A 22,967-nucleotide genomic window follows, 5' to 3' on the forward strand; every position below is an offset into this window, starting at 1 on the left:
CCCCCCATACCTGATCCTTAGTGTCGCTCTTTCAGGATTTCACAGTCTCTTGTGATACCTCTGCCAAACCAACCTCATCTCAAGAAACATCTCTCCGGGTTACCGATGAAACGGGACGCGCTCTCATTTTAGATCCTGTTGATTTTGGTTCTTCAGCAGCGGTGAATCAAACCTGTTTTTGTTGGGTCCCCATCTCCTGTAGATGGTGCCAGCAGCACATGAGAAGCCCTCGCTCTCCTTTGCCCACAGTGGCGACCAGCAAAACCAGCGTGTGCAGTGTGGTACGAGGTTTGCGCTGGGGTCGGGACATCGCGCTCTCTGCCCAGTCCCCCATCCCTGTGTCTTATCAGTTCTGCCTCATCTCCCGTCTGCTCGACTTTGTTCGGAGCCCACAGTAGAGAGTTCTCACTTTCAGAAAGCAGAAATAAGGACAGATTACCTTGAAAAGAGAAGGTGGTGTGAATGGCTATGCAACAAACTCTCACGTTGTGAGCAGAAGTTGGAGAACAGATAATATGTGGATATACACATACTGTGTATATTATAAGAATGATAAACGCATTGCACGAAGCTGTTACCTCCTTTTAACACTGGATCTTCCTTATGTCCTTATTTGATGTTGTTTTTTGTGGGAAATATGGATCGCGTAGTAGACAAACAAACCTCCAAACAGTAGATCCAAACCATCTTTGTGTAGCACGTTTGTGTAAAGAGGTTCAGAATCAGGAAAGCGGAAATTGTAATGGAAAATTGTGTTTGGCAAATGTTGGATCTTGTAGCTTTTATTTCTGTCAAATCTTCTGAGAATTTGGGGGACATCCTGGGGAACATTCAGTGTTCCCCTAAGAGGGGCGATTCAGCTGTTGGGGCGTTCAGTCACTACTGCTTATCATTGGAACAGAACAGGGGAATCACTAAAGCTTTTGCTAAAGGAGCTCAGGTGTTGCTGGTTACAAGTAAAGCCGGATCATGCTCTGCACCTGCTTGTCTGTGGGGGTTTGTTGTTTTTAAAGGTACTTTTACCCCACTCGAGGGGAGGATTTTTATCCAACCATTCTGGTTTTATACAGTTTTTTTGTAGTAACTACCGCTATAAACCTTGCAGGGCTGGAGGAAATGAGGATTTTGAGGACAGACCATGTTTTGGGCAAAACGTTTTGCCGTTGAGCTGAGTTTTCTTCTACAGATGACAGCGCGTAGCCCAAGAATAGATGCATTGTGACAGATGCCAGTGCTGGTTTGGCAGGACTCCCTGCTGCTCCCTTAAGCGTGAGGCAAGAGTCTGCCGCTTGCCCCAGTCATTTCTTCCTTGTCCTTCGCTCTGACAGCTTCTGTTAATGAGTTCTCGAGCTCTTCTGTGAACAAGCGTTGGCTTCTGAGGAGTAGATCTGAATTACCCCTTTGAGCGAAGCTGGAATCTGGATACCGAGCAATCTCTGGCTGGGATTGCAGTGATCCTGGAGCTCAGCTGGGGGAGCTCGTGGACTGCGGCGCTGAGATTCCAGTGGTGCAGCCTCAAAAGATGCTCAAAAGATGGCTAAAATGGGAGCTCTGCGTTGCTGGCACCACCTCGGTGGAAATTTCCCAGCTTCCTTCATCCTTTTTATAGACTCTCTGAGTCTGACAGTGATCATCTTAGAAGCACCTCGGGGATTAGCAGGAGTGTGGGGAGTTATGAACTCTACCAGTTTGGGGTTGAGCTCTAAAATAAGAGGCAGAGTTATTGTTTGGCTGTCAGAGATATTTATACAGTGGTACCAAGAACTCTGTATATTGGTAGTATTCTGCTTCAAAATTGTCTGTTCAAACCCATAACTCTTTGTTCATGTCTCTCAAAAATTATCTCAGGCTACTTTAATGCAGGCTGTGCAGCCCGAGCCCTGCTGTGCAGGGAGTGGGGAGAAGCCACCAGCTGCTTCCTTAGGAAGGAGAGGTGAGGAAGGAGTCGTGCTGGTTGAGGTTGCCTCCCAGACATCATTCAAGTGGCTTCTACAAGAAATCTCTATGTTCATTTGGTGTGGAAGAGGGGAAGCGCCTTCTCGGGGAGGTCTAGATGCAGACTGTGAGAAGCCACCTCAGTGGCCAAAGATAAGATGAGAATGAAATCTGCCTCATCAGTCAGGGGGATAGTTACCCAAGTATTTGCACAGAATCCCAGAATGTCAGGGGTTGAAGGGCCCTGGAAAGCTCATCCAGTGCAATCCCCCCATGGAGCAGGAACACCCAGCTGAGGTTCCACAGGAAGGTGTCCAGGCGGGTTTGAATGTCTGCAGAGAAGGAGACTCCACAGCCTCCCTGGGCAGCCTGGGCCAGGCTCTGACACCCTTACCAGGAACAAATTTCTTCTCATATTTAAGTGGAACCTCCTGTGTTCCAGTTTGCACCCATTGCCCCTTGTCCTGTCACTGGTTGTCACCCAGAAGAGCCTGGCTCCATCCTCCTGACACTGCCCCTTTCCATATTGATCCCCAGGAATGAGTGCCCCCTCAGTTTCCTCTTGTCCAGCTCCAGAGCCCCAGCTCCCTCAGCCTTTCCTCACACGGGAGATGCTCCACTCCCTCCAGCATCTTGGTGGCTGCGCTGGACTCTCTCCAGCAGTTCCCTGTCCTTCTGGAACTGAGGGGCCACAACTGGACACAAGATTCCAGGTGTGGTCTCCCCGGGGCAGAGCAGAGGGGCAGGAGAACCTCTCTGACCTACTGACCACCCCCTTCTAACCCACCCCAGGTACCATTGGCCTTCCTGGCCACAAGGGCCCAGTGCTGGCTCATGCTCACCCTGCTGTCCCCAGGACCCCCAGGTCCCTTTCCCCCACACTATATTGTATGTCCTTCATTTCTACCTTTGAAATTTTGGGTTATACCTCTCACAAAACAGGTGCCTTGAGGACTGTTGGGACTAGAGTTAAATGTCTGTGGCTCAACAGCTGGAGATGAGTTCATTGTACGAGCTAACGAGCATCTGCGTCGTCACACAACTCCTTGATTAATGCGTGTCTTGCTGCAGAGCAGTCGTGCTGCCAACGCTTTCCCATCCTGTTTCTTTTCCATGAGCAGAACAGGCTGCAGCAACACGAGTTGTCTACACAGTTGTGCCCCTGGGGATGCAGGTTAAAAAAATGGTTCAGCGCTAAGTGAAGCACTTGAACAGTAAAGGGTCATCCGGTGAGGAGGGAGAGGAGAGGGGATAATGGGAGAGACAGCTCTTTTCCTGCTCCCAGTCTCATTAAATGATTTATCCACGCCTCTAGATTGCAATGCATTTATTTCTTGCATTCCATCTCGTTGTACCAAGAGCGATGAGTGCGTTAGGTGTGTGTAGCCGCTGTGGTTGCTGCTGCGAGGGGCTCTGTGCTGCGCGCTGGGGTCAGGCTTGCCGAAAATCCCTCATCTCTTGTGATGTGCTGTTTCTCAGGTGATGCGGCCGGTCCGTGCTGGACTCAGCCTGTTGGTTTTAACTGGAAATCGCTCTGGCAGGTGGAAGAGGTGGATGGGGACTGTTGTGTAACTTCAGGTTAAGCTGCTCGGGCAGGGAGCTGCCACATTGCATCTCCTGCTTGCTTATTTTTCACATTACAATAAAACGTCCTCCTTCAATTAGTAGTTTAATTACAACCTTTTCATAGCATTCGGTTGTTTTTTCAAAAGTTTGAATGTATTTCATTGCGCAGCCCTATATTAAACCTCTTGTGCTAGGAGTTTTTACTGTATCAATTATACATATTATGTATAATTACCTTATGCATTCATATGCCGAGATCTAAAATAGAGCACATTGTCAAGCAGTACTAACAGAAGACTGATCTTTATGATGACAGAAGCAACACAACTGAATGCCAAGCCTCATCCTTCATGGTTATTACGGCACTTTGTGGAGTCACAGAATCACACAGCATCCCAGAATGTCAGGGGTTGAAGGGCCCTGGAAAGCTCATCCAGTGCAATCCCCCATGGAGCAGGAACACCCAGCTGAGGTTCCACAGGAAGGGGTCCAGGCGGGTTTGAATGTCTGCAGAGAAGGAGACTCCACAGCCTCCCTGGGCAGCCTGGGCCAGGCTCTGACACCCTCACCATGAACAAGTTTCTTCTCATATTTCAGTGGAACCTCCTGTGTTCCAGTTTGCACCCATTGCCCCTTGTTCTGTCACTGGTTGTCACCCAGAAGAGCCTGGCTCCATCCTCCTGACACTCCCCCTTTCCATATTGATCCCCAGGAATGAGTCCCCCCTCAGTCTCCTCTTGTCCAGCTCCAGAGCCCCAGCTCCCTCAGCCTTTCCTCACACGGGAGATGCTCCACTCCCTTCAGCATCTTGGTGGCTGCGCTGGACTCTCTGCAGCAGTTCCCTGTCCTTCTGGAACTGAGGGGCCACAACTGGACACAATACTGGAGGAACGTGTGCGTCTCAGCCCTCGCCATTTCAGAAGTGTGTTTTTAAACATTGAGCTATTCCACCATTGCTTGGTTTCATCTCTACAAATCGCCCGATTCCCACCTTGAGGGCTTCCTGTGGTCAGGAAGTGCCGGAGGAGACTTTAAATCTCAGTGCCGTGAATGTGACGGATGCGCTTTGGAAGTGTAACGTCTCTGTTTTGTTTTGTCAACACTGTAACACCTGCCTGGGTAATAAGGTTATTTTTCTCAGATATTTTGTGACTGATCTTGCTGTATAGCAACAATATTTCATGTTCCTCCTGTATGTACTAATGGGATGTTACACTGTATTCTTTCCCTCAGAAACTGCAGGTGTTAGACCAGAGTGACACTGAGGGCGGTAATTGATTTTATAAAGTGTCCCTGTTTCCTTATCATGATGGATGTTTAATCCCCTTTAATTAAAAGCTAAAGCTGGCTCCCTATTTTAAGTAATATGGTCTCCTCTCCCTTGCTGGAAGTGGATGATGCCTAATCTGTTTGACTTTGATAACGCAAAGTACACGTTATGCCAGAGCAGCAGTTTGTGTAGAATTAAGGACAAATTACCAAAGGAACTTTAAAATAATGTGATTAGTTGGAAGTGCTGGTCACAGATACAATTACATTTAAAAAAACCTACACCACTTCTGAAAGTCTGTCTTGTAAAGTCTCGAGGATGCTCACCTGAAAGGACATCAGAGTTACCCGAAAACCTTGTTGGTTCTTTTAGAATTACTGACTGTGGGCAGCCAGCGAGGTTCCCTGTGCAGGGTGGGTCTGGCTGTAGGAACACGGGAGGACTCGCTTGGAACATCTCCAGTTTAATCCATTCATAGTATCTGTTAGTGACACCACCAGCAATAGCGAAACCTCACAACTTCTAACATGAAGATGATGGGGAGATTGAAAGCAAGAGGTGATGGTTCCCCCGGGGTGGGTTTTGAGAGGAACCCTCTTTATTCTCGGCTAACGGCGTCTGCTGAAGCAGCTGCAGAGAAGCAAGTGCAGAGAGCTCACTGCTGGGTTTATTTCCCTTTGTTGTCTTAGGGAGTGTTGCAGCCGTCTTAGTGAGAACCCTTGTTCTGTCCTCCCCCAGGACAGGAAATGTTAATCCCTGGAAAACTATCTTGGGAAAAGAAAATGACCTGATACAGTTATGGAGCTCAACTCTTCCAGCTTCTCTCCTTCATCATTTTCGGTGCAGGATGCTGAGTCCTCATCCCCGTTTCCCTGTGCTGGATTCTGCGCCTTCCCTCTGCTTTAACACACTCTCCCATATGCTGTAGTTGGTTGCGAGCCTGATGTAATCTCATTTAAAGCAGCCAGGTTTAGTGTTTGATCCTGAGGTGCATGGCAGCAGGGGGAAGGGCACTTGTCCCTTGCAGCATTTATTGCCTTCTATTACATTCCCTTAGGGGGCCGTTGCACAAGGTGCTTGACTTGCTGAATTGATCAGATGTGATTATAAGTCTTGATTATTGGGATCTCAGTAACCCTTGCACCCTGGAGATCCTGTGAGTTCCTTAAAGCTGGATTAGCTGGAATCACATCTGTGTTTTGCCCTTGGGGGAACTGAGGACTCTGAATGTGTTTCACTCTATCTTTCCATTTTGCTCCATACAGAGAAATGTTCTCTTTCCTGAGTTTTACTTCTCCTCTTTCTTCACATTAGGGAATTCAGAAGAAGATTCTGCAGCCGTTCCTCCCTCCATCCTCCATCAGCCTTCCATGCAAAGCATGTGGGGTTGCCTTGCTTTTAAATACGTGCACACATTTGCGGTTTGTGTGTTCCACCCCGACAGTGGAGATTTATGGGCTTGTTGGGGTGGAGTGGGGGGAAAGCAGAGCAGGGAAGGCCATTTGGCCATGATGGGCTCCTTGCAGCTCACAAATTTCCTTCCTGCCTCTGCTATCCCGTGTAATCTGTTTTACAGCTCTGCGGTTTTGGATGGAGAACGAGTAGAATTTATGGTGATGGTTGATTTATAGATTAACTGCAACACCATTTGCTCTCAGGCAGATTTGGCAAAGCAAGACCCTTTCTGTTGATAAAAGGGACTGAGGAAGGAGCAGTGATATTCATTAAAGAAATAAAAGGAAAGTGAGATAAAGTATGGCCAGGCAGAGCAGCTTTTCACTCTCCTGCCTCTTCCGAAAGCATTAGGTGAAAGCTGCTTTGGAACAGGCTTTGTGCATCGTGAGTCTCTGCATGTTGATGTGCTCCGAGATTCACGAGGGGAGTGATGTATTGAGATGCAGAGTTGCATCCCCCTGTAATTCGCTGATAAATGAGAGCGGTGCAGCAGTGAGTTATTAATACAGCCTTTCAAGCTTCATATACTGCAGTCATTAGTTAATCAATACAAACCACACTATACTACTGATATTCAAAGCAGCCTTCCTCGGGCTGAGGGTGCTGTTTGTCCTGGAGATGGTGCTGTGGGTGAAGGATGGCGTAAATCGTTTGAGACGGAACAGTGTTAGCCGATAGCTTGCTTTCAAAATCCTAGGGATCGGCATATTGCACGGAGACTGAATCTTGGGTGACTGGAGTGGTTTTAATGTGGTTAAGTCATCAAACCAAACTGTGTGAAGAGTTATAAGCTCTAACTTGTGTTATGTTGGATTATCTCCCCAGTCAGGTGCCTGCAATTGGAACAGTGGAGATTTTTCTTTTTAATAGACTTAGATTTTGTTGTGTTTTACTATGCTGCTCTAGACAGATTATTAAAAGGTAATTTTTGCGGTGCAGAGGCGGCACAGTATCGTGGAGGGGCAGGATGCATCTTGCCTTTCTTCATTCACCCTCATCTAACTTTGAGACAAAGTGTTGTGAAGATCAAGCCAGACCCTTGGGCTGATGGGATCAACGATGGGACTTGTCCAAGGAGGGCCCGTTGCTCTGTAAGAGAAGGGATGAAAAACCCTCAGCTTTTCGTACTTTACTGCCATCGTAGTTTCCAGTTGGTGCATTTTCTTTCCATCTTTACTGGGCCTGTTTAGCCAGTTTGTTGAAAGTACAAACTCTTAGAGGTTGAGGTTCGTCTGTGAGTTGTTGGACCAAACCTAGCGAAGTGGAGAACCTTCCCATCTCTGGTTCGTCTTTGTATCCGTCCGTAATGATCTTGAAAGGTGGTAATGCCAATCTTTGATCTCATCCTCGTTTTTACAGCAGCGTCTTCAAGTGGGCCCCTGCTCCACTGACACGGTGTTTAACGCGCGTGCGGCTGCTTCCGCCAGCGCTAATAATTCATCACAGCTCAGTAGTCCCAGTCTGGATCGAGAGCAGCGCGTCTTTGATCCAAGGAGGCTCTTGCTGCTACTCATTCTTGCGTTTTGAAAGTGTCTGCTCAAAGCTCGGGCCTGATTTGAAATGAAGATCTGTGGAAGTCTGACAGGATTGCAGATTGGTTTTAATAAGTGAGGCTTTTGAACAGTGCGCTCTGCCGCGAGATGAGATGGGGGAAGATGAGCTGCTTTCTGTCAGCCTGAGCTGCCTTGGGCCCTGGGGGAGAACGAGCTCGCAAATCCTGACTTGGCGTGGAGCTGAAAGCCGGGCTTGGAAAGACCAGAAGGAACCGACAGTGGGGCTGCAGAGCCTTGTCTTTATTCACGTTTTGTTAACACGTTGGCAGAAATCAACGGGGATTTTTTTCTTTACTCAGCAGAGAAAATTGGCGTTGGGTGATGCCAAGTGCGGCACAAGTGTAGTTTAAAATACCAGAAGCTTATAGTGATGATGGTGCTTAAATAGCGCTCGGTGTCGTCTGAGTGCTGTGCAACTGTTAACTAAGTTAATGTGCTAAGTAGTATATATGGGTTTCTACCCGCTTCATTTCCAACCGGCCAATCAACGTGACAAAGCGGCTCAAGTAGAAGAAACAAAGGAAACTTTACAAACCGTGTCACTGATCTGTATCAAATCTTAACTATAACACTTCCAGCTTTGCTGACACGAGCATAGGCACAGCTTCAAAGTGTGGGAGCTGTGGTTTGAAACAGTGCAGCTGGGTGGATGAGGAGCATTAAACCTTTCCTAAGCAACAGGTACCTTTCATTACTGTTGAGCAGGTTTCTCTTGTTCTGCTGTAGGCAATAATGTGTATTTTCCCCAGAGCAGCGGGCAGGAGCGTTCGTGTCCCTGGGCCCCTTGGTGCACGATCCCAACATCTGTGATCTCCCATCACCTTTTTTCTCCGTCCTTGAGTCGCATCGAGCTTGGTTTATTTAGAACGTAAGGTCTTTGAAGGGTAATCATCACTTTTCTTTGTATTCCTACAGTATCCACTACAAAAAGCAACCAGTAATTAATAACCTGATTGCCAGTTTTGGGAAATGAATCCGATGCGAACAGATTCTTCAAAACAAATAATAGAGAATGGCAAGGGGATGAATATTGTAGTCATTCATCTCTGTTGAATTGTATACTAATTACCTTCTTGGCCAAACTGAATGAATAAATGATTTCATAATGTTTTTCCCCAAACACCTTTTATTAGTAAAATAGCTCCTTCTCCCTGCTCATCCACCGCATGCAGGAGCAGCCCATGGGTTTATTGTGTGCGTGTGGAAGGAGAAGTCACTCCGCTGTGATTTGTGCTTTGTGCCTGACATGAGTGGCTGTGGAGCTTGCAGCGCTGCCACATTGAGACTCTTTCCAAGAGCAGATGGTCGTTCGTATTAAACTGTTTTAAAATAGTATTTAAAAATTACATTTGAGTACTGGAAAAACCTCCTTTTTGTATTCATGGAGTTTTGGGGCGGTGAAGCAATGTGAAAGTAGCCGGTTGTTTCATTGGTGCACATCTTGTAGTGATGAGTTCAGGTGTTCCGCAAATGCATATTGCTTTAAAATTATAATTTTAAGAAGCTGCTGCCTAATTTCACTCTTTGAAACTAATGCCTGTTTAATACTATTTTTTGGCTATGGCAACTTTAGGGGTTCAAGAGTCCTTTACCAGTGTGTGGTTGGCACAAGGTGGGTTCGACTCTTGTCTTCCTATGGGGAATCTGTAAGAATTCTACCCCAACTCCAGAGTGATCTGAGATATTCTGCCCATTGTGACTGGAAAACAAATTGAGAGTTTGCAAATACGTGAGCTTTAATTTCTTGGGGGAAGGAGGAAGTTTCTTATCTATCTTATCTATTATAGGCCACCAGATCAGGATGAGCATGAGCCAGCACTGGGCCCTTGTGGCCAGGAAGCCAATGGTACCTGGGGTGGGTTAGAAGGGGGTGGTCAGTAGGTCAGAGAGGTTCTCCTGCCCCTCTGCTCTGCCCTGGGGAGACCACACCTGGAATCTTGTGTCCAGTTGTGGCCCCTCAGCTCCAGAAGGACAGGGAACTGCTGGAGAGAGTCCAGCGCAGCCACCAAGATGCTGAAGGGAGTGGAGCATCTCCCGTGTGAGGAAAGGCTGAGGGAGCTGGGGCTCTGGAGCTGGACAAGAGGAGACTGAGGGGGGACTCATTCCTGGGGATCAATATGGAAAGGGGCAGTGTCAGGAGGATGGAGCCAGGCTCTTCTGGGTGACAACCAGTGACAGGACAAGGGGCAATGGGTGCAAACTGGAACACAGGAGGTTCCACTTAAATATGAGAAGAAACTTGTTTGGGGTGAGGGTGGCAGAGCCTGGCCCAGGCTGCCCAGGGAGGTTGTGGAGTCTCCTTCTCTGCAGACATTCAAACCCGCCTGGACACCTTCCTGTGGAACCTCAGCTGGGTGTTCCTGCTCCATGGGGGGATTGCACTGGATGAGCTTTCCAGGGCCCTTCAACCCCTGACATTCTGGGATGTGAGCAGCTCTCTGCACAGCTCCTTTTCCTCCAAGCTTAAGCAGCTGGGTTGATGTGATGTGTTTGGGTGGTTCTAATCTTGTTCTGTCATTACCTATTTACTCCTTATTACGGCTTTTTGAGCAGCTACTCCCCAGCCTCTGTGTTTATCTCTCTCCCTATGTGTATTTCAATAAAAAATGTCGTTATTTGAAATCATTGACGCTGCTACTTAAAGATACTGAATTCCATCATCTATTGTCCTGTAAAATGATCCATTAAAGATAAGACTGCAGACACTTGATAAAGGTTCTTTCCTAGGAACAAGGAGCTCCATCTGTCTGCAATCTTATCTTCAGAGCTTGTATTTGCATGTTGGCTGTAAAGAAGCCAACACGGAAGGGGACAGACGAGGGAGGCCCGAGATTTTCCTTTCCAAACCGTGATCTTGAGAGGGGAGCTGGATACAGCAAATTGACTGCGGGGTATCCTCAGATATTGATGAAGAAGAGAAGAAAGGGAGAGGATATCTGTCTTTTAACAAGAGAGGAATGAAGGGCTGTTAAACGTGGAGGAAAATAAAGGTGAGGAAAAGAGAGCTGACCATGAAAGAGAGGAAGATGACGGCGCTATCGACGATGGAGCAATTAATTCTTCTTGTTGAAATGTACTCTTTTTTATCATGCAGGCTGCAAAACAGCTTAAAAATAGCGGGAAAAACAGCGCTTGTTGCTCTGAGCTTTGCTTTGAGATGTGGTATTATATGTGTTTTACCTTGTAGAACAATTAGGCCTTAGGAGCCAGAATATGAGCTTTGCACATCAGGGGCTGCCCTGTATGTAGTGGAGCTTCTTAGTGGTTCTGGTGGGTGATAAATATCTCAAGAGACGTGGGGGTTCCTTTGGAGGCTTTGCTGCCATCACGGGGGCTAAAGATGGTGGAGGTCAGGGTTCGGATGATGCGTTTCTGGACACGCTTTGCCTTACAGAGATTGAAATAATGGCTTTTTATTCCGCCTGTCATGCCGGAGAGCGGGCTGGCATTTGAATTGTCAAAGGGTCAGTATTCTTGGCACAACTAAATCTGCCTCAAAGACAGATCACTAACCCCCAGCTCCACACGTGGTCTCGGGCATTTGAAACGTGCCGTTCTCTTTTGCTTCTGTTCCTTATTTGGGTAATTACAGCGTGTTGAAGTGCGTGGGGCCCGCTTGGCCGGACCTTGTGCAGACACTGTGAAATTGGCTTCTTTACCTTCTCCTGGGAATGGGGCTGAAGTGACATTTTGAAGCTTTGTGGTTGAACCTCCTCCTGCCCACGGTGCCCGAGCTCTGATGGAGAGCTGGGCGCGTGAAGTTTAGTGATTTAATCACTGCTTAATTGCTGTGTTGATGCAAGGAGAGCCTGATGTGGGGAGGCATGTGGTGGAATTGTCGAAAACACAAGGTACGTGTGACAACAAGAGCTTTGTGGGGAGGTTGAACCAAGGGACAGGATAGAACCATAGGATCGTTTTGGTTGGAAAAGACCCTTGAGATCAAGTCCAAGCATTAACCTGGCACTAAACTGAAGAGCATCTGATGCTGAAAGGGTCGCTGCCGAAGTGAATTCTATGTTATGTTGTCTTGTAATGGCTCCTCAACTGGTCCTTGTATCTCGGGATGGTCTGTCTGCTCTTTTATACTGACACACTCATTTAATTCTTAACTCGCGAGACATTTGCTTATTTATTTTCATTGTTCCTGATAATAATTCTAAGCCATTAGAGGGGAAAATTGTATTCAAAAATGCTGTTTCACACTTTATTTGTTTGATGATTTAGAGCGATAGAAAATAGCACATTTGCTGGCTTTTATAGTCTGATAATTATCCACATCCATCAAGTCATTCCAAGGGAATAAACAAAACACCAAGAAAATTACACTATTAATGACATCCTTTATGGCAAATAGGAAGGATCTTTCTTTTGTGGTAAGGATATAAAGGGGACTGTCCAGTTAAACTCGTGTTAACAACAGCAAGCTACCACTGAAGGGAAATGATTATCTACCATGTCAATAGCTGTGGGGCAAGAACCTTCTGGAGCCGTGACCCTGATGTTTGGTCATTACGATCAGAATCAGTTTTGCAGGATGCTCGAGAACTCAGAAAATTACACAGGAATAGAGATGAGAAATCATGGAATGAGGTTTTGTAAAACAAGTTTGAAAAGCTTTCAGCTAGAACAGTGAGTTCTGTGTTTGTAGAAGTGATGCTTCAACCATTTCGGGGGCCTGCTCTTGTTTTCGTAGAAGACGGTAATTTAAAAGGATCAGTGTATTACTTGCAGATAGTTGACTGCAGGGTAAGATGACATTTGAGACATAGAGCTCTGGCATTCTTTATCTTGAGCTTGTTTTTTAGCTCCGTTCTGTAAATCTTGTGTTTCCTGGCAGAGCAACAAGACGTTATTCATGCCGTAGTCCCACAGAGTGCTGAGCAGCAGGTTTTTGGGTTCAACATGGCCTTTTGTCTTGGTCAAGCATTGCAAGGCCGGCCCTGGGAGTACAAACCTGAGGCATCAGTCTCTTGGTTTGCTGCAAGCCCAGTTTCTTGGAAGTTTTCTATGCCATAAACCAGCTTCCGTGCTCAATAACAGTTCTGCTTTGATTGCAGTGATTTCTAATTTTCCCGTGTCACCCCTGTCGTTATTCGAGCTTGTAATCAATCATTTGATGGGTAGATTGAGCTGGCTCAACCTGAGCAATACTTGCAGGAGTTTCTGTTTCTCTTACTGGTTTTAAATAGCAACCCAAGCTCCTTATTGCCCGTCTTCATGTAAATCAGTCACATTTGGGAGTGTAACTTACAGCAGAATTTGACCTGCTTCTAATTCTCTTCTGCGCTTAATTCTGCGAATTCCGAAGAATAAATGTATAAGGATGTATAGGCTCTGCTTCCTAAAACCTGGCCTAAACAAAGCAGTTGATTTCTACAATTGGAGCCAGCCGTTCCCAAGAGACTGTTCCGCTATAGGGTGTTCTGGTTTGTGTGTTATTCCATATAGTTCTTGTTTATAAGCTGGAAACTCCTCCTCCCTTGCTGGGGTCTATCCAGTCAAGTCCTTTCTGTGCATCTCTCCCCGGCCCGTTCTCTAAAGCTCCGCTCGGCTTTTGCGGTCTGCACTTCCAGATAACACAATAACCATGTTCCGACGTATTAAACTTTTAACATCCTCAAGATTCAATTAATCTTATCTTTACAACTCCCAATTACAGGCACTAATTAAGTGAAGGTTGCATTGTAGACTGGGGATATTACATTAATCATCGGCAGCCTTGTAGCCATAAATGAGTTCTTTCCCAATCCTTCAGCGTTTTTCCCAGAAGGAATGGAATGTCTCATTTCCCTGTTTTAAGGGACGTTAATCCCACAAAGGAGCTTTGGATCGGGATTAGTTTTATCACATTTATGTAAGTGATGAATGGTCTTTGTAAAATTAAAGCTACTAGCTTTGTCCAGGACAAATGAAATTGAATTGTTTGATAATTATGCAATTTAAGGCACTGTCAAACTTTGGTCGGAGGATGTTGGGAGCCCCTTGCTGTATTTATTATTTTACAAGATTAGGTGCCATCAGTTTAAATCGGCTTAATGTCTAAATCTTGAAACATCCTATGTTTGATTTCTGTCCTTTGTGATCCTTTCTAACCTGCCAGACCACAACCAGTGAATTTTGGTTGTGCACAAAAGCAACATGAGGTGTGGCTTTGATTTGTTTCTCCTTACATTGTAGAGAGACCTGGACAGGCTGGAGAGCTGGGCAGGGAAAAATTTTATGGAATATAACAAGGGCAAGTGTAGAGTGTTGAATCTGGGCAGGAACAACCCCAGGTTCCAGTGTAAGTTGGAGAATGAGCTATTAGAGAGCAGCGTAGGGGAAAGGGACCTGGGGGTCCTGGGGACAGCAGGGTGACCATGAGCCAGCACTGGGCCCGTGTGGCCAGGAAGCCAATGGTACCTGGGGTGGGTTAGAAGGGGGTGGTCAGTAGGTCAGAGAGGTTCTCCTGCCCCTCTGCTCTGCCCTGGGGAGACCACACCTGGAATCTTGTGTCCAGTTGTGGCCCCTCAGCTCCAGAAGGACAGGGAACTGCTGGAGAGAGTCCAGCGCAGCCCCCAAGATGCTGAAGGGAGTGGAGCATCTCCCGTGTGAGGAAAGGCTGAGGGAGCTGGGGCTCTGGAGCTGGAGAAGAGGAGACTGAGGCGGGACTCGTTCCTGGGGATCAATATGGAAAGGGGCAGTGTCAGGAGGATGGGGCCAGGCTCTTCTGGGTGACAACCAGTGACAGGACAAGGGGTAATGGGTGCAAACTGGAACACAGGAGGTTCTACTTAAACATGAGAAGAAACTTGTTCGGGGTGAGGGTGTCAGAGCCTGGCCCAGGCTGCCCAGGGGGGTTGTGGAGTCTCCTTCTCTGCAGACATTCAAACCCGCCTGGACACCTTCCTGTGGAACCTCAGCTGGGTGTTCCTGCTCCATGGGGGATTGCACTGGATGAGCTTTCCAGGGCCCTTCAACCCCTCACATTGTGGGATTCTGTGAAATTCTTTTGCGCTCTTTTTTTACCCCTTTAACTTTCTGCATCATCACTTTGTTGTCTTGGTTTCTCCTTTTACCTTGTGAAGTCCTGTTTAACAAAAATTGCGGGAAAATAATACACATCATACAACATGTCTAAGGACGTTTATTGAAGTACTGGCTATCTTCCATGTGTTATAATTACGTGTTACCGATACCTTCCAGACTTGGAAACTTTGGAATGTATTTCCAGATGTTCATCACAGGCGTGCTGTGCTGAAAGTCATCACCGCACTTGTTTCTAGCATTTTTCTTTCATATTATAATGTGATTTTACTGATATTTTCTCGTGTCCCTGTCTCGCAGGTACGCGATCCCTCCAGAACATGGCAAGAGGCTGGAGCGCCTGGCCAAAGGTGAGTCCTATGGGAATTCTGCCCATTTCCAGCTGGTCGCAGTGGAAACTTCAGAGGGGAGGTCTGACTGCAGAAATACGGACTTTTAAATTCATTGTGTTTGGTTTTTATTGCTATTTTCATTCACTCGCAAACACTCTAAGCGCTGCCCAGCTAAAAAAAGAATAATTAACTCAAAATCTATGTGTTGCATCTTCTCTGAGGATTTTAATGATTTAAATGTGGTGCTGGAAGCAGGCAGGAGAATCTGGATGACTCTCCTGATGCAAAATAAAGACATATTCGGATACTGGTTTTCCAAAAATAGACAAATTCATGGTCGTGGCGTTTCTTGCTCATAGTCTGATGTCCTATTAACTGTTTTGTATGTGAATAAGGAAGGAGAGGATGTTGAATTGAGCAACTGGTTGTGTAGGATCAATGTAGAATAAATGGTATAAATGTCCGAGGGCACAGTAGCGTTGTGTTCTGTGCACTGAGAGCTGTGATCCCTACATACAAATAACATTGAAAATTGCTGCTCAGAAACGTTGCATTTCAAAGCTACAGTTGAGTTGGATCATTTCCCAGGTACCACACCGAAGTCTGATATATGTAATACCAAATTTCTTGCTGTTTGTAACCTATTTTTTACTGCTTATCCATTTTCGTGACACATCGATGGTTGACAACACATCAACCAGAAGCAAATGATCGATGATCTTGTCTTTATTTTAGTTTCCTGTTGCTTGGTACCTTTTGGAAGTTGGGATGAGTGATGTTTAGGAACCCGGGCATCCTGTCTGGTGCGTCAGCGCTCTATAGGATGACGACGTTTACTGTGGAGAAACGAGCGTGCAATTAATATGGCAAATGAATAGCTGAGCCGTAAATGGGCTCACTGGGAGAGCTGCGGAGCCCTGGGAGAGAATGTTAATGTGTTGCCAAGTTATTGGTGCTAATCACTTAAAATGTGCTTCTTTATTAGTAGCTTTAATGAGAGCCACTTAAAGTGCGCATTAAAAAGAGGGACTGCGGAGAGGGATGACAGACTGGGTAGCTGACAGTCATCATTTTAATTGAAATGCTTTTAGTACAAAAATATAAGGAAACCTGGAATCCAGTAATCCTTTTCACTTTCTGCAACCCCTTCCATTATGTCTCATCAATTAGTTTTGTTTCCTGAGCTTGGGTTATTTATTTTCCTAAGGGGTGATCTTTTGAAATCCCTATAAACACATAATTTGCCATTGACTCCCCACTTGGAGAGGAACCCTTGGGCTTGAACAGAGTGACGTTCTGTCGGTTGAGCTGAGATTTCGGGGCGCGCTGTGCTCACATCACGGGCTTTGTTTAGTTTTTACCCCCAATTTTAGTATTTTTAATTAGTTGTGATTTGTTTTAATAGCTCAGCGTGGATCTTGTAGAACTGAACCATTGATGGGGTTGAGCTGCAGGATCAGATCACAGCGTCCCCACCAGACTTGTTGGTGACCACGGTGGATGTGTGTCCCTCCTTCCTCTGTCTTCTCATGGATATGGGGTTTATTCCATTATTTTGACTGAATATTGACATCTATGTGCTTATTTTTCTTTAGTGGGTGGTATGTAGAGCTCTGGAATCTTAGGACTTGTATTTCTTTCCCAGGAATAATATAGGTGCCTTTCAGAGAAGACATAAAAAGGACCTTGCAGTGTTGGGAGCAGATGGTGGATGCTCGTGGCTCTTCCCTTGTCCATGCTCAGAAAAACACTGACTCAGGGTTTAGGGTTTTAGCCCAAACTTGAGACAGACAGGTTCTATTTCTTCATTTGCCAGGGTTTCTCTGAGGTTTTGACCAATTATTCCCAGACATAGAAGACTTAGATGCTAACTCTCAACTTGAATGGAATTCAGGCTTATGTGCCTCAACGTCTAAGTTTTTGTCACAAAATTTATGTGGTATTTTAAGCGGTGAGGGATGTGCTAATTACCGCCATCCTCGCTTTTATGCCCGTTGTTTTGATCTATATAAAGTATCGAGGCAGGTTTTCATTTTGTCGGCTTGTCTCTGCTTAAATAACGACTGGATGTAATGTGCCTACAGTGACATTCCTCTTCTTAATGTCCCTGCAGGGTTTTTTCCAGGAAGCTCTCAGGGCTGCGATGCTTTTCTCCGCCACAAGATGACCCTCATTTCGCCCTCCATCCTGAAGAAGTACGGCATTCCTTTCGACCGGGTACGTGCCAGGGATGCGCTGGAGACGCTGGTGAATTGTGGGGTGCGCAGAGCACACCCCTCTTTTATGGCAACAATTAATTGCAGGCCGCTGGGGAGCAATTTGCTTCATTTCTAAATGCTTTATTATGCTAAATGTATCCTATCGGTTTAAAGCAGGTGGCTGCTTGTAAATGAGGATTTGTGGTTTGGAAAAGCGCTGTCTGAAGTGCTTTTCTCCATAAAACCTTTCACTAGAACTAACTTTGTCACTTCAGGAGCCTCTCCAGGTAGAGACGCTGGGAGGAGTGGATGACACACCAGAAGCTGTGCTGCCATCAGAGACCTGGACAGGCTGGAGAGCTGGGCGGGCAAAAATTTAATGAAATAGAACAAGGGCAGGTGTAGAGTCTTGAATCTGGGCAGGAACAACCCCAGGTTCCAGTGTAAGCTGGGGAATGACCTATTAGAGAGCAGTGTAGGGGAAAGGGACCTGGGGGTCCTGGGGACAGCAGGGTGACCATGAACCAGCACTGGGCCCTTGTGGCCAGGAAGGCCAATGGTACCTGGGGTGGGTTAGAAGGGGGTGGTCAGTAGGTCAGAGAGGTTCTCCTGCCCCTCTGCTCTGCCCTGGGGAGACCACACCTGGAATCTTGTGTCCAGTTGTGGCCCCTCAGTTCCAGAAGGACAGGGAACTGCTGGAGAGAGTCCAGCGCAGCCCCCAAGATGCTGAAGGGAGTGGAGCATCTCCCGTGTGAGGAAAGGCTGAGGGAGCTGGGGCTCTGGAGTTGGACAAGAGGAGACTGAGGGGGGACTCATTCCTGGGGATCAATATGGAAAGGGGCAGTGTCAGGAGGATGGAGCCAGGCTCTTCTGGGTGACAACCAGTGACAGGACAAGGGGCAATGGGTGCAAACTGGAACACAGGAGGTTCCATTTGAATATGAGAAGAAACTTGTTTGGGGTGAGGGTGTCAGAGCCTGGCCCAGGCTGCCCAGGGAGGTTGTGGAGTCTCCTTCTCTGCAGACATTCAAACCCGCCTGGACCCCTTCCTGTGGAACCTCAGCTGGGTGTTCCTGCTCCATGGGGGGATTGCACTGGATGAGCTTTCCAGGTCCCTTCCAACCCCCGACATTCTGGGATTTTGGGATTCTGCGAGACAGGCAAACTGTGCTACAGATGCCATGGCTTATCAACAGGCAGCATAACTCACTGGGAATTCTTAAATACAGATTGTTTTGTTTCCCCTGGATCCAGTCTGAAGCAAAACCTGGAGCAAGATGCGCTGGGTGTTTGTTGTGTAAGCGTTTGTTCTGCGCTAAACCAGGAGGGATCTGCGAATCTCTTAAGTCCCTCTTATTCAAAATGAGGGGTCGTGTTTATTCGGTATGATCGTTTTAATGTGCTTATTCTTCAAGTCTTCTAGTAAGAAGTAAATCTTCTCAGCCAAGCATGCTTACCACGGATTTAGTATCTGTGCAGAATCAGTTGAACAACTGCTGCTGCCGTCGGTTGTGGGGAAAGGGATTGAGGTAGAGGGACGGGGACGCTCAGCTCAGTGGGAAGCGCCAGAGAATTCCTGGTGGCTTCATCCTTCCCCATCGCCTCGCATCAGCATCTGTACAAATCATGGCCAGCTTTTTTGATATAAGAACTCTCGAGCTCTGATTTTTTTTAAGCATGGTTTTGTTAGAGTTAGTCCACCTGAGACTGCGTGTAGCACCTGTTTGATGAGCCTAGTGATTCTTTGCGATGGAAGTAAAAAGATCTTGGCTCTTATAGCATCAAAGCTATGAATTCATTCAATTTGCTGCTCCAGAGGCTGTTTCATTTTTCCTAGCGGAAGGCTGTGATGAATGAACGTGCGGTGTGATCAGCTGGCTTGTCAGATGAGTTTGCTGTCAGTGCAGGGGACACTTGACGAAGCATCGTGGTGCTTACGGTTCAACATCATGGGTTAGACTTGGCCTGGTTTGCACACCATGGTTGATATTAAATTGTTCACAGAGAGCAGCAAACAGTTTTTCTTGTACTTTCATCTCTGGAACCTAATTCCCAAGTGTGAAAACCCAGCTGCCTGCTACACATGGTTGAAAATAATAATGAAAATATCTAATTGTGGGATCTGGATTTGTCCGTAAGGATTTTCACTTTACAGATTTCAGGAAAGTGGATGTATGGATTAGAACATGAGAGACATTTAAGTTTAATACAGAATCCCAGAGTGTCAGGGGTTGGAAGGGACCTGGAAAGCTCATCCAGTGCAATCCCCCCATGGAGCAGGAACACCCAGCTGAGGTTCCACAGGAAGGGGTCCAGGCGGGTTTGAATGTCTGCAGAGAAGGAGACTCCACAACCTCCCTGGGCAGCCTGGGCCAGGCTCTGACACCCTCACCCCAAACAAGTTTCTTCTCATATTTAAGTGGAACCTCCTGTGTTCCAGTTTGAACCCATTGCCCCTTGTCCTGTCACTGGTTGTCACCAGAGGAGCCTGGCTCCATCCTCCTGACACTGCCCCTTTCCATCTTGATCCCCAGGAATGAGTCCCCCCTCAGTCTCCTCTTGTCCAGCTCCAGAGCCCCAGCTCCCTCAGCCTTTCCTCACACGGGAGATGCTCCACTCCCTTCAGCATCTTGGTGGCTGCGCTGGACTCTCTCCAGCAGTTCCCTGTCCTTCTGGAACTGAGGGGCCACAACTGGACACAAGATTCCAGGTGTGGTCTCCCCAGGGCAGAGCAGAGGGGCAGGAGAACCTCTCTGACCTACTGACCACCCCCTTCTAACCCACCCCAGGTACCATTGGCTTCCTGGCCACAAGGGCCCAGTGCTGGCTCATGCTCACCCTGCTGTCCCCAGGACCCCCAGGTCCCTTTCCCCTACACTGCTCTCTAATAGCTCATTCTCCAACTTACACTGGAACCTGGGGTTGTTCCTGCCCAGATTCCAGACTCTACACTTGCCCTTGTTCTATTTCATGAAATGTTTCCCTGCCCAACTCTCCAACCTGTCCAGGTCTCTGGATGGCAGCACAGCTTCCAGTGTCAGCCACTCGTTAGCTGCCCCTCCAAGAAGTTACTTTTGATAGATTATAAAAGACAATCTCTATCCTGAGCATATTCAGAAAAGAACAAAATCTGTAGCCAGCTCAAGGTCCTGAAAAACGTCTGATCTTATCTTTATTTGTTGACCCAAACTGTAAAGTTCAAGGATTTCTCATGCTTCTTTCTGCTTCAGTATAAGTTGAACGCTGTGTCTTGCTGCTTCTTGTGGTGTTTTCCTTATGAAGTTGTTTTAGCCAGTGGGTGATGCAGTAATTGCCTGCACAGAGCCTGAAATGTGTGCGCTGCTTATCCATAGCAGCAGCCAAAAATATGGATGTTAAAAGCCCCTGTTGGTGCGCAGTACCTGTTCTAAGTGCATTTTGCCGCGTGATTGTCCTGCAGAACGGGGGAGAATAGAAATGGGGTGAATTCCTGCTGTTTTGTTCTGTGGCGGCCGGGGTTGGGAGTAGAGGGAATTCTCGCAGGGCTTCAGATATTGAGTGTTGTAGGTGGGAATATCTCTCCTAGAGTAACACGTTGTGTGTTCGCTTTTCCATCTGTCTGAGGAAAGTGGCACTGATGTGGAATCATATACTGAGTCATTTCTGATCAATAACCAAGGAAGAGTTTCTAACAAGGGAGTAGAAGAAAACTTTCCACCCGAGCTTACCAAGTGAGCGTTGCCGGGCTGTGTGGTGATAGGGATGACACACGCAGTGGTTTAAATATGGGAGTTTCTAATTTATTGCTTGGTGAAAGTCTTTACCTGCTTAGCCGGGCATCCTCTATGAATCTTTTGATTTGCGACATGAAGGTTTTTTGCAGATGGATGGCGCCTCTTTCCTCCTGAGCATATGTAGGATCTTAATGCTGAGAATCTGATTTTATCTCCCTGTTTTGCAGAAAAATAGGAGAGACCAGTGTACGCGTAGAGGACGATATTACTGTCCAAACCAAACTTTCTTTTTGAAAAGAAGGGGGATTATTAACATGTTCCTTAAATACAATTCCTAATCCTGATTTAGGGAGTGAGGGCGGTGATTTTTATGATAGATTCTTTATGGTGTTCACTGGAAGGATGTTTTTAAATGGGAAAAGGGGGAGGAGATCTCTTCAGCCTGAGCCAGATCCGAACGGCTCCTGTTCTGAAATAGCCGCTTTAAAGGGGAACCGCAGTTATTCAGGAACGGGGAACACGAGCCATTTGGTTCAGCAACAGCGATAGCGTCCCTTCATCTGGATTCAATGGAACCAATAGGCACACATTTATAAATCTCTATAATGGTATTTACCTCTGGAAAAAAAGAAACAGATCAATACTGGGGCTTTTTAATAATTAAAAATGTGTATTTCTGTAATCTCCTATTGATTTCTCCATTTATTCCTCAAGAGCTTGCAGAAGTCAGTAAATTTCGGGCTTTCTCCATGAGTGGCAGTTTGCGCTGGCTCTCCCTCAATAGTTATTACTTTTCTGCATGGCCTATCCATCATCTTGAGTGCTTTCTAATTTATTGTAGGGATAATGTTGACAGCAGTGCCATGGAGGACATACACTGTGGGCTCCAAATGAAGACACCAAGATGTAGATTTCCTGACAGAAACATAATCTTTCCGTCTTTTGAAGTTGGCAATCTACCGCTCGCCTCTGATTTATGGGGGGAGCTGGTGGTGCTGGTGCAGGCCGGACCTGAGCGCCTCCAATCCAGAAATACTGCAGGAGCTTCTTGTGTTACCCTAGGATTTAATTCTCATTTATAAAATTCATGCTGCCCTCGTGATCTGTGCCACATTCTACCGATTCAGATCCTTTTTTCCCCCGTTATAGGCTGGCACAGAGTGGCTGGAGAGCAGTCAGGCAGAAAGGGACCTGGGAGGACTAATGGACAGGAAGCTCAACAGGAGCCAACAGTGTGCCCAGGTGGCCAAGAAGGCCAATGGTGTCCTGTCCTGTATCCAAACCAGCGTGGTCAGCAGGACAAGGGCAGTGATCCTTCCCCTGTGCTCTGCATTGGGGAGGCCACACCTGGAGTGTTGTGTTCAGTTCTGGGCCCCAGCTCAGGAAAGAGATTGAAGGGCTGGAGCGGGTCCAGAGAAGAGCAACAAGACTGGGGAAGGGACTGGAACACAAGCCCTATGGGGAGAGGCTGAGGGAGCTGGGCTTGTTCAGTCTGGAGAAGAGGAGGCTTAGAGCTGAGCTCAGCACTCTCTAGAACGACCTGAAGGGCAGTTCTAGCCAGGGGGGATTGGGCTCTTCTCCCAGGCACTCAGCAATAGGACAAGGGGGCATGGGCTTCAACTCTGCCAGGGGAAATTGAGGCTGGAGATGAGAAAGCAATTCTGTGCAGAGAGAGTGGTCAGCATTGGAATGGCTGCCCAGGGAGGTGCTGGACTCACCGGCCCTGGAGGCTTTGAAACTGAGATTGGCCATGGCACTTAGTGCCATGATCTGGTCAATGGGCTGGAGTTGGACCAAAGCTTGGACTGGATGAGCTCTGAGGGCTTTTCCAACCCAGTCCATTCTGTGATTCTGTGAAAAAGAGGGATTTCTAGAAGCATCACAAGTTGCTTGGCCTCTCATTACAGCTGTAATCT

The 22,967-nt window shown here is 46.9% G+C and overlaps 1 protein-coding gene across 4 annotated transcripts in view; it reads left to right on the plus strand.

The window, feature by feature from the left end:
• KDM4B (lysine demethylase 4B) overlaps window positions 1-22,967 on the plus strand; it is an 81,473-nt gene that overhangs the window by 15,228 nt on the left and 43,278 nt on the right. For all 4 annotated transcript variants that reach the window (XM_071799555.1, XM_065858321.2, XM_065858322.2 and 1 more), the window contains exons 6-7: window positions 15,109-15,158; window positions 17,254-17,357. In XM_071799555.1, the coding sequence (XP_071655656.1) occupies window positions 15,109-15,158; window positions 17,254-17,357 (154 nt within the window). The remainder of the gene's footprint in view (window positions 1-15,108; window positions 15,159-17,253; window positions 17,358-22,967) is intronic.

Source organism: Patagioenas fasciata, chromosome 27 (assembly GCF_037038585.1).
Source record: "Patagioenas fasciata isolate bPatFas1 chromosome 27, bPatFas1.hap1, whole genome shotgun sequence".
In the NCBI taxonomy this organism is placed as follows: Eukaryota; Metazoa; Chordata; class Aves; order Columbiformes; family Columbidae; genus Patagioenas; species Patagioenas fasciata.